We start from the raw sequence: 11,883 nt of genomic DNA on the forward strand, positions 1-11,883 counted from the left end.
GTTTCCAAACAGGCCAGCGTGAACCTTAAAACCTCAGGATGCGTGCCGAAAAAGTGCATCCCAGTTTAACCAGAGTTTTTGTTCGATGTGTGGTGCTGTGGGGAAAATGGGTGAAAGAGCACGAAAAGGGAAAACGAAAAATTCGGGGGCTGCGCTGAACATCAATCTGCAACAATACAACAATACAATCTCTTGTCTCCATCCTCTCTACCTCCACACACATAGCTCATTTATATTTGCAGCGATATATATATATATATATATATATATATATATATATATATATATATATATATATACACATATATATATTTTCACATGAGTATTCTATCATATAGCAGCAGAAACACATACGCACTGTATACTGTAAGGACAGAAAACAAGGAACATACTATTCCTTCATTTCGTGGAATCTGCGTTGACCTCAGTCTGTGGTGGGGCACGGTACTATGTGTTGAGATGTGAGCTAGTGAGCATATCCTTGGGAAAAACTCCAGCGATGTATGTTTGTCAGAGACAAAACCACATGTAAGTTTTACACCTCAGGCTTGACTGGCAAGCTGCCCTGACTCCTTGGTAACTCCACTGTATCTTCCACAGATGTACCAAACCACCAATCAGAACCACGACCCCCTTATTAGGAACAAATACGCAACACTGACTTTACATGTAAATAGCCTGGCTTCATAGACATGCAGGCAATGTCCACCATCACAGATGGATAAATCACTAACAAGTTTAATATCAAATGATGAAACTTTGTGAAGCTCAGTTGAAGAAAAAACCAAAACAACCCCCCCCTCCCAAAAAAAGAGCATTTTTATACTTTATACTTAAAACTCCAGCAGCATGCATTTTGTTTAAAAGAAATGAAGAAATAAAAAGAAATGCCTGTAATCTTATTCATAACATAACTCCACGTTTGTCTATGCAAATTTACTCCACACTGGAACTGAGACGCTCACAATATCCACAATCTTTAAGAGGAAGCAAAATCTGCATCAAGCCACGCTCTAACTCTATTATAATTCTACCGCCAGCTTCACCAGAGTGATCACATAAAACACATCTACAGCCCTGCTCTAACACACTCTGCATGTTCTGCAACATCCCCCAGCCTTCGAAAGCAGGGGACGAAAAACAAAGATGCAGTTCTACCTTTTCACTCCCCTCTGCTTCTGCTCAACACCACTCTGACTACATCGCACTGCTGCCTGCTTCCTCTAACTGAAAACTCGCCTGCAGAACTGAAACGGCACTTTATCACCGTGGATGGTGATGCTGTGATGTCAAGAAAGTAAGTTTTGCACCCAAATGTACAGCAATGACGGAGGTGAGGGTTCTCACACAGAGACCACCAAGGTATAAGAATGCCTGCATCATCTGGTCTGAGCAGCTACATGCAGCAGACTGTCGCAAGCATGTCTGTCTCCCCAAAGCTGCGGGGGACAGCAAGGTGCCCAAATGGCGCCCTGAAAGGGACCGCGACTGAGCCAAAATGAAGCCTTTAATGGTCAAAGAGCTGCCTGGTTGCCAAACTGTAACACCCAATGGAGGTCGTCTAGAGGCCGGTGAGGTCCACAATCGCCTTGATGAAGATGGTGTCGTCACGAATGTAAGTGTTCTTGCCATCGAGCTTAGAGAGCGGGCAGAAGAGTGGACAGCCGCTGGCGATGTTCATCTCGCTCACGGGTCTCTGGAAGGAGGAGGAAGTGACATCAGGTCGAAAGGCATCGATGATGTGCTCTCTGTTGCTCTGGTCCAGCAGCATCAGCGTAACCTGGAAGTCAAATAAGTAAGAGATTACTGTTGGGATAAAATAGGCAAGTTTCAGCAGAACAAACCTCACTGTGGTCCTTAAAGAAATAAGAACAACAAAAACAGTAGACTGGTCAACAACCAGAAGGGGATACTTGAATGCCTGCTTGTTTCTTAATCTTTTACCTTCTGGTTGAAGGGCCATTTAAGCAGGGCATCACTCAGCCCCCTCATCACCACAAAGAACAAGGACAAGTGGCTGCCACGCCCTGTCCCATCTCCATTAAGATAGATCCGTAGGCACATCTTATAGCCGTACTTGCTGGTATAGAAGGCTGGAAGAGAACAAGAAAGAGAACTAATTATTCGCACAAGACAACAACAGTTTCAACAATTTAGTAATAACTTTTTCAACGATTTTAATTTTGCAGGCATCTATTGCTGCTCTTCTCAAACCAGTTCACTGATCATGCTCCTGGTATTCTAGGCTGATGATTTTGGATCAACACCGTGATTAGCGCAGTGTTACCGGGCGAGAACATGGCAGGGGCTCGGCCTGCGATGGCATCTTGTCTCTTTTTGGCAAAATCTGAAATCCTCCAGATAAAGACGCCGTCAAAGGTGGTGGCGGACATTTCTCTCAGCCGTCCCTCCATCTCTGCGACCGTCAGGTCCTTCAGCCCCACAGTCCGCTCTAGCTGTCGCACCTGGAAAACAAACACATATTCATTAAATTGGATATTTTCCAGCAGTGACTGAACAGCAGCTGAGAGAATAACCAACTAAAAGTGCAGTAGTTTTGGTTGGTTTCACAAACATGCTCAGACATTACAAATGACTAATTCATATTAGCATCAATTCAAGGTGATCAACATCACTCTGCCTTTAAGGAAGAAACTACAAATATTTTGAAAAGACTGAGTTTGTTCAAAGTATCACTTTGAAGCATCTCCAAGCCTTTTCCTGTGTTTTCTAGGATTTTATAAATTGGCAGGCAACAAGTTTTCTCAAAGTAGCAGCCTTTACACACCGGAAGTGTAAAATCTGTGCAGGTATTTTGTGTGTGCTAAAAGTATTTTTTAGACTCGCCTATCCTTAAATCAGCCATTCACACCTTTTTTTTGTATGCAAATAAACAGATTCAACCACAACCTAAGATCTCTCCAGGATTCTGGATTACATCGATACGGAAGAAAAAGTAATGGTGAATCTAAAAATGAACGGTCCATTGTTGTGTGTTCAGATTTGACTGAGTTAAAACTCAGAGAACAAGGAATGCTGCAGTCATGGCTCGAGCTTACCTTGTTGCTCAGAGCCTCGATCTTATCCTGGTCCAGTTTATGCTGACGGTTGCTGGCTTCCATGGTGGTGGCGAACCTCTCCACCTCTCTGTTCAGGACGCACACCACATTTTCAAACGTGCCAGCTTTGACTTCCAGTTCCGTGCACCTGCGCCCGAGCTCGGCCACCTTGGTTTTCTCGCTGTGAAGCTGGAGCTCCAGCGCTGCGCCCACGGAGCTGGGCAGAGGCGTGAAGGATGTGGACACAGAGAGAGTGGGAGGCAGAGTGGGAGGTGGAGGTAGAGGAACTGAAGCAGGTGGACCAGGAGGTCCAGAGCTGGAAGATGATGAGGATGCGGCGGCGGCGGCTCCCTGCACGGGAGGCCCAGAGGAGGTGGTGCTGAGCTGGGAGACTCTGGCCTCGAGTTCCTTGAGGGATTGTTGGAGTTCCACCAGTTTGTGTCCGGCTACTTCCAGTCCCTGGGGCTGTAGGCCTTCCATGCTAACTTTCATGCCCATAATGTAATGCAGCAGAAGATTGAGGTGCTCATAGGCATATGCGCGCTCATGGTCATGAATCTTTTCCTTCTCCACCTGCAAAAGTGCAACAGAAACCAGAAACAATATATGAATGCACAGAGTAATTACTGAAGTAAAGGAGAACGGTAAATCTAACATAGTCTTAACTCATTTGATTCATTCATTCACATGATTCATTTCCACCAATGTATTGTAAACTCCTGTTTTTATTTTTTTAATTCAAAACATCTCTGACTAAGAATATATAATAGTCTACTGTCTACTATTAGCCGTTTACTAGCTTGTCCCGTTGAGTATTAGCAGCATTTTTTTAAACTTCCACTGTGTTTTGTGTGTTTTTGTGGCGGTTTTCTATTTGCTGGTGTTTTCCTAAGTTGCAGTGACCTCTCAAGGCCACGATAGTTTTTCCAATAACAATTTCAATCCCAAACATTACAATGAATAACACTGCTAACCAAACTGGCTAACTAGCACTTGTGTTTTTAAAGAACTAAGCAGGATGGTCATCCTTAATGCTCAAACTTTCAAAACAATAGTCCACAAACCAAATTGTGACATCACAGTGGCTCTGTTCATCTTTTATATACAGTCACTGGAAAAAAGATACCTCCTCACTCCTCCTCATCTTGGTTCAGATGATGTTTTCTCTCCTATAGTCTCGAATCTGACTGTGTGCTCAAATACTGAATTTGTTATTGAGAAAACAATCGGGCTACTTACAGACATATCGCATCCCACCACATGAAATCGACATGGAGTTCTGAATTTGCTGCAGAATTTGATATGGTCCACATACTGGGAAACAAAAGAAATAAAATAGTCAATTTCTCACAATCGATATAAATGATTTTCCATCTGCGGTGTATTAACAGCGAGTGATGAATCAGTTGTGTCTTTTTCTTCTTATATTTGTTACTTTGTATCTTGTGACATTTTACATATTGCATCTTCAAATTTGTTTGATTAGTCTGAATATCTTCAGTTTCTTTTTTATTAAACATAAGTAAACATGACAAAGTACATTCATTATTTTCAGAAGCTCAGTTGCATACTCCCTGCCATCACATTTGATTAGTGAAAAAGAGAATGTACAGCAGCTACATGGCCTATGGTCAGTTTTACACCATAAAAGTTTTACAACCTTTTCTGCACGTTGGTCTCAGATTTACCTTTTCTCTGGGTATTTTCTTCTTGGCACAGCCTTCACAGATCATCGGGTACTTGGGGCAGATCTCATCATGAGCCTGAAAAAAACGAAAAGGCAGCAGCGTTTCTTTTAATGCCACACAAATAGCTGCTCTGATCTGCCGCACAGGCCCCGACGAGCATCTTTGGTCTAAATAAATCATTTCCAACCTTGATATTCTTAAAGTGGAACGGCTCCTTGCAGTACTTGCAGTTGAGCGTCCTCTCAGGGCACTCTCGCTCATTATGGCGCTCCTGTTCATTGAAGCGGATTCGTTCTTTGCAGGAGGGGCAGGGGATGATCGTGAACTCGCACTTCCCCTCGTGGTTCATCTGTGGAAAGTGGGAGCTTATGCTGAGGTGCTGTGGCAGAATGGTAACCTCTGTTACCTGGGAGGCTTATTTGTCTACGTACAGAACAGCGCTGTAGCTTTAACAATGTTAGATGTTTAGAGTCTTATCCTTCACGCAACACTAGCATTCTGTAACAGGACGATGAGTCCAAAGGTAAAAACCACAGCTATAAAGAACCATCTTCAGCCACAAGAAGGAGAACAACAGCTGCAGATGTTACGGCCCCCAGAGACCAAAGAAAAACATGCAAACACAATTTCCCACAAAGAAACTGGTAGATATAAAGACAGGAAATGTGGCAGCAATATGTTTACATAATGTATGCATTTGTCTAAAGGCAGCTGCTGGACATGTGATACGGAGGAGACTAGATTTAAGTTGTTTAACTTGATTGTGCTTTTTCAAATCTAAACAACAAGCTGTACAAGTTTTATTTGCACCGTGGCCATTATTCCCATTGAACTTCATCCACAGCTGCGAGGTAGTCTACTGGAACCTGCCTGCAACACCCAAACAAACCAGAAATTTGGTGTCCCTGTATTGATGCAATGTCACAATTTGTGATACTATGCTTTATCGATTTTTCCTCCCACTTCTTGAAAGCAGTAGAAATATCTGCTCTGTTTGCACATTCCCACGTTATCCAAATGCCTCCTTTACACCGTTTCATAAATGCACCAGCCTCATTTCCACCTCCCACAGGCTGCTGTAGAAACTCTGTTAAACATCTGTTTGCAATCCAGATTATGGTTGCTCAAGAAGAGCGCCAAGGCTGCTTTGTCTCATGCACACAGTACTCTCCATGCAAGGCGGGGCTAGCGAGCGTTTCAAAGTGACAAAGACAAAACATTAGGCTACCTGGTTACTGAAAAACAAGTGAAGGAAAAAAAGCCGCCTCACCTCGTACTCCTTTATACTTCCTTTCCAAGTGCAGCTTTCATTGATACAAACAGCTGGCAGATTTTCAACTTCCCTTCGAACCGCATTGTCTGGAAAAGCCTGAAAAAAACGAGAGAAAATAAAAAGGGATCTGCTGTTGAGCTGCATCTGTGAAACGCACGTCCAGCTGCTGTGTTCATCAGTGTCAGAAAAGCTGCACATTCAACACATGCACGCAGTTACTTTACTGTAAGTTTACATATGATTTAATTTGGTGACGATTATATTATCTAAGCATTAGCTGAAACTCATAATCACCAGCATCATCACGCTGCTGTTACTACTGCACAGACTGCACATGATGTAAACGGGGCAACACGCAGAGCTCACGTCAGACATATTTTAACTTCAGAAGCTTGTTTTCTGCTCTTTTTCTTTTAATCTTTCACCAATTCAAATCAAGGTGATTCGTTTCATTTTTTAAAAAGTAATCGAAAAAAGAGTACTCACACATCCTTGTTTTAAAATCGAGGTAGGGTCCTCAAAAATATCCTCTTTGATGCAAGCATTGCATTTCTGAGGTCCATTACTGCAATTAAACAACAACATAGCCAATAATTTATGCTACTGACATATGCTATGACAACTTAAATTATGAGTTAAAGATTTAGCTGCTGATTTATATGCACTTTAAAGATATTAATAATATTAGCAGCTCCCGATCATGTTTGTGCTTTTGGTGCATTTTTTAATGTACTTTATCAGAACAGTAATAGAGTCAGTTCATGGTTATTTATGCTAACATTCTGTCCACTGGGCTCATGAGTAAAAATCTAGCATTTTATGCCATGTTAGGCAGGATTCTGTCCTACAGCCGACCCATCCAGTCTATGGAAGAACACTGCAAATCGAGCTCGTTAGCTTCAGCTGATTACTTTCAGCTCCACGCCCTCATCCAAATATGATCAAGTCTCTGTCATCGAAGATATTTTACAGAGATGCATCAATGGTGTCAAAGCAAAGAGATCCACTCAAAAAATACTGAACCGCTGACAATGTGGTTTTACAGCTTTTGACAAAGAATAAGCAACACACAAAGAATCAGTGACACATCAGTCTCCCACTTCAGTGGGACACTAATAACACTAATCCAGTGTAAGCACTAATTTATTACCAGTTGAGCGCTAATTACTGCTGGAATTAAATAGTGCTGGATTAGAATCATTTAAGTAGTAATTAACTTTTTCATTTCTCTTAGCCCGATAGAAGCTCTAAAAGCAGCTCCCTGAAACTGAACAAAGGAGAATGAGCAACATTACTATATATTAAATGATTAAAGTTTTTTTTTTTTTTTATCTAAATATTTACAATCACTTCCAAAGCACTTATTTTAGCCTTTGGCCATTCCACTCCTCACCTCACAGTCCTGTTAAAGCAGTAGGAACAGAAGCGATGTCCACACTGGGCTTGGAAAGGCCGTCTGAGGATATTGTGGCAGCAGTTGCACAGGTGTTTGTCCTCCAGCTTGTTGCCCAGGATCTTCTTGGGGAAGCCGGGCTTATTGCTCTCCATGGATGAAGGAGGGGACGGTTCCTGTGTGGCCATGGTGTCTGTTCACACGTCACACCTAGGAAACAAGCGAAATGTCAAGCCTGGGAGGTGCAACAGTTTCACTTTCAGAGTCCATTTGGATTGTCATTGTTTTTTTTATCACACCCAAAAGGGAACCAATACTCTACATCTTTAAAACCAAGTTTCAATATTCATATGGCCATTAAAAGTCCAGGATTGCATTTTCTGGTTGGTATTTAACCCATGCCTTCATATTCACATTCATTATCCTTTTGATTAGCCACAAATTTAAAACCACCTGACAGGCCAAGTGACTAATAGAAGTTTTCTCATTGGAATACAATGGCATTTACATGGATGTTACTTTGTTACCTTTATACTGTGGGTGCTGTTGTTACTTTTAAGTAATAAAAGTGTCTTTCAGGGCAGCACAGTGGTTAGCACCATCACCTCATAAGGTCCTCTCTCTGTGTGGGTTCAGTGTGTTCAGTCAGTGGTGTACTGCCAAAGTCCAAATACAGGGTTAACCGGTGATCCTAAATCAGCAGTAAATGTAAGTGATTGTCTGCGTTCCCCCTGTGACAGACGGGCAACCTGTCCAGGGTGTATCCTACTTCTTGCTATATGATGGCTGAGGTAGACTTAAGCCCAACCAATCCAGCGGATGGATAAATAGGGGAATGAACAGGTGGACGGATGGAAACATTGTTTTATTTTTATTCCAAGCACAATAAGATATATATAAAATCTTAGGATTTTAACTCATTGACCTAAACGTTTGGTGGACGCATGGACTAGAATTACTGTAACCAAAAAATCTGAAGAGTTTTATGATGTGAGTGTATTTCAGTGGCTTTGCTATTAAACAATACAAATATAACTTTAATGCTGTACTTTTGAATTCAGATAAACTAATTAATACAGTGTTAACTATGGCTTACTGATGTTTGCACGGCTATTAAAGCTATTTAAAATGAAGGAAGCATTGCTGTTTGATCTATAAAATGTCAAAAATAGTGAAAATCGTTTTAGACTGTCCTGAAGTCCAAGGCAATGAAATTTAGAATAGCTTGCTCAACAATAGAAAAGCAATCCAGCACGGCAAATAAAAGCTGGCAGCTTGAAAACTATTGCAGAGACCCAGTATAATGTTTGGGACCCCTGGGTTTCTGGGGCTCTGGAGCAGCTGTGATCCAGAGCTGGCTGGCCTTCTTCTTGACATGACTACATGATGCTCATGTGTGTGGCAGAGCATCACAGGCCAGCTGGAAGGCCCACACCCTTTGTTTACATTTCCACTCCGCATCCACGGCTCCTTCCTGCTCACTTGGAACAAAGTGGCGAGGATCGTGTCTCTCTCTCTAGTCCAGCAAACACGCGCTCAGCTCAGCCTGCCCAGTAACGATGCTGACAAATGGCACATCCATTGTCTCTGCTCTCCTTCCCCGTCGCTGTTGCTAAGCTATCAGCATCCGTTAGTCAGAAGTAGTACCCAGCATACCGCCACGCCCCTTTGAAATCTCAGGCTTGCTGCCTGCAAGAGACCATTTACTGGAAAAGCCTTTTTTCCCCTTTGGCGAATGCTGTTGCAATCAGCAGAGTTTGGACTCACCAGCGATTTATTCTAAGCTGTCATCGCGTGCAGAGGCTGGGAGATCACCTTTCCTGGTCGCAGGTTGACGCTCGCGCTCTGTGCCGATATTATATGTGGTTTTGCAGCCGGCTGGAGGTGTTTTCTTGAACCTTAGCCACATAATATAGATGTGGACCCCAAGCGCGATGGCTGTTATTGTCCAATATCGCCATTGCACTTTCAGATTGGGCGTTACGTCATGCGAGGGGCTGAACGCGGGTTGAGAGGCAGACGAGATGTAGAGGCGTCCGAGTCATTGGTCCACAATCCAGAGGAGGCGGGCTGCTCTGCTGCCGGAGACTGTAATGTAATGGGCCCGTTTACACTGGCCGCAAACAGTGACGTCGGTACCATTTATTCCAGAGCTGAGGGCGCGAGTACTCCCTGCAGTATTCTCCTGAACGGCAGGTGTCGCTGTTTAGACACACCCGCCACAACAGCGCTGGTGTGCGTGTTTGCTCATATGACTGTTGTGTTTTTTCTCTTTATGTATTATTGTAGTCTACCTTATCATATAAAGCGCGTTGAGGCGCCTGTTGTCGTGATTTGACGCTGTATAAATAAAATTCAATTGAAATAGGAGGTGAAATCCGCAGTGGCGTGTCTAGAAAATTTTTGTTGGGGGGGCCAGGTAGGGGCACAGATTTGGAGAAGGGTGGCAGATGTAATTGGCAGATAATGTTAAAAACAATTCTACCAACCGTTCACCATAATTCAATAACCCTGTAAACCTAATAACCGTAACCTTATTAGAATGAGATTTTAACCACTACAGTGCAAAGTGTTTAGATACTGTGTTGATTAAGTACAAGAGATACAATCAGTCAGTGTTTATTCAGCATTCAAGGACATCAATATTTGCATAGTATTTTTACTGACATGTAGTGCACATGTGTTTTGGGCAAAAACATTTTTGAATATTAAAATACGAACATTTTTAACATACAATTGGCAAATTAGCCAATTCCAATGCAAAACCAATGCCTGTTAAAAAAAAAAAAAAGAAGATAATCTTCTCACAAACTGGTGTTTGATTTTGAAACAGGAAAAAAGTGGAGAAACAACTGAAAAGACTAACATTTGAATAAAACCTGAAAGCAAGTAAATACTTTATATGCTGCCTTTCTTTGGTAATATTGAGAACAACACTGGCTGATGATGAAATGCAGTCAGCTGGCATGGTGACACTGCCAGTATTAACCTGCAGGGCTGGACTGGGACAAAAAATTGGGCATTTTCACTACAGATTGGCCCACCAGGTATTAAAGCCATAAAGCCTTTGAATGAAAACAAATGCTGTTGTGACAGTGATGTACAGTCTTTTTGGTATATGTATGATTTCTATACATTTTACGTCAGATAAAAACTTTCTTCGCAAGATTCAGATAATTATTTAATAAAAGCTAGATATTTTAAATGAGAATAAAAAAGAAAAGTATTTCTTTGTGCCCTCCTCTCCCTGTTAATGCCCTACCTGGCCCCCTGGCAACACTTTGCTAGACCCGCCCCTGCACAGTTACCAGCTGTCAGCTACATAAAAAAAGGATCCTGGTGTTATTTATCTCTCAGAAACAGTTCATAACTTCAACTCATTCCTGTCACCTAAAAGGTAAACCTGTTTCTCCATCACCTGTTCAGCTCTGATGATTCAGTAAGGACATCTCCTGGTTTCATCTTCATGTTTCCCTCTCACCACATATCCAAACCGACATCATGACCAGCAGCTTTACAGCTTTACAGCTGTGGCTCCAGCAAACATTCTAACTAAATAAATTCTAACAACAGCTGATCAAGCTTAAACGTGCTGCTGCTGTTTAGCGCGACATCTGCTGGTTTCCTCTTTCTGGCGCAAAGTGGGTGATAAACAAACAAGAGAGACGATCAGCTGATCATTGATCAGTTTCATGATTGAAGTAGCAACAGGAGAGAGAGGAGAGATAATGAGAGGAGAAGAGGCAGCTGTGCAGCGTAAAGACAGAATAACTCCAGTTTTGTGTCTTTTTCCATCCTAGCTGAAGTCCGGGACAAACTGCGTCTCTTCTCAGCTCAATACCAAACGCGTAATATTTTCTATGAATGAGGGACCATTCCATTTTTAAGGAGCTGTTGGCAACTCTACTAACTAACCTTATGAATAAAATAAAGTTCACTATCAGTAACATCATAGCAACCGAACATCTGTATAAACTTGTCATGCTAGCTCACACAGTATGAGGTATTGTAACTGACTGTAAAAAGTCAGCACAACGAAAATAAACTCCACCTAAACTTGGTTTATATCTGACCCAGATAGACTGCAGGTCATAGCTTCTTACCTGAAGTTCAGTTCACCTGACACTCGGACTGGTGGCCGCCTCGGGGCTCTCCTCCTGCTTCCCCTTCCCTCATCCACCTGCTGGCCTCTGTGGAAGCCCTGCCATAGCCACCACCAAACAACTGAGTTATTTTTACACATCGACCTGCATCTTATAACTCATAACTCTTATGTTAAGTGGGGGAACTTGCACAATCGGTGGCTAACTAAATACTTTTTTGCCCCACTGTACACTCACTGGCCAAATTTTTGTTAGATACACCTGTTGAGCTGCTCATTAGGTCAAATACCTAATCAGCCTATCACATAGCAGCAGCTCAGTGCATTTAGGCATGTATACATTAATAAGATGACCTGCTGAAGGTCAA

At 42.3% G+C, this 11,883-nt stretch overlaps 1 protein-coding gene across 1 annotated transcript; it reads right to left on the reverse strand.

The window, feature by feature from the left end:
* Positions 1 to 289: 289 nt before the first annotated feature.
* LOC146666390 (TNF receptor-associated factor 2-like) lies at positions 290 to 9,536 on the reverse strand. The gene is made up of 11 exons (XM_085414416.1): positions 9,181 to 9,536; positions 7,414 to 7,623; positions 6,507 to 6,585; positions 6,018 to 6,116; positions 4,935 to 5,096; positions 4,748 to 4,822; positions 4,299 to 4,373; positions 3,060 to 3,632; positions 2,288 to 2,465; positions 1,945 to 2,093; positions 290 to 1,780 (listed from the first exon to the last, which is right to left on the reverse strand). Exons 2-11 carry the CDS (start codon positions 7,599 to 7,601, stop codon positions 1,562 to 1,564), a joined length of 1,797 nt encoding a protein of 598 aa, XP_085270542.1. The 5' UTR covers positions 7,602 to 7,623; positions 9,181 to 9,536; the 3' UTR covers positions 290 to 1,561.
* Positions 9,537 to 11,883: the final 2,347 nt, after the last annotated feature.

The sequence above is a fragment of the Rhamphochromis longiceps genome, linkage group LG7, assembly GCF_057381845.1.
Source record: "Rhamphochromis longiceps isolate RC_006_pf linkage group LG7, R_longiceps_female_GT1.1, whole genome shotgun sequence".
Taxonomy (NCBI): Eukaryota; Metazoa; Chordata; class Actinopteri; order Cichliformes; family Cichlidae; genus Rhamphochromis; species Rhamphochromis longiceps.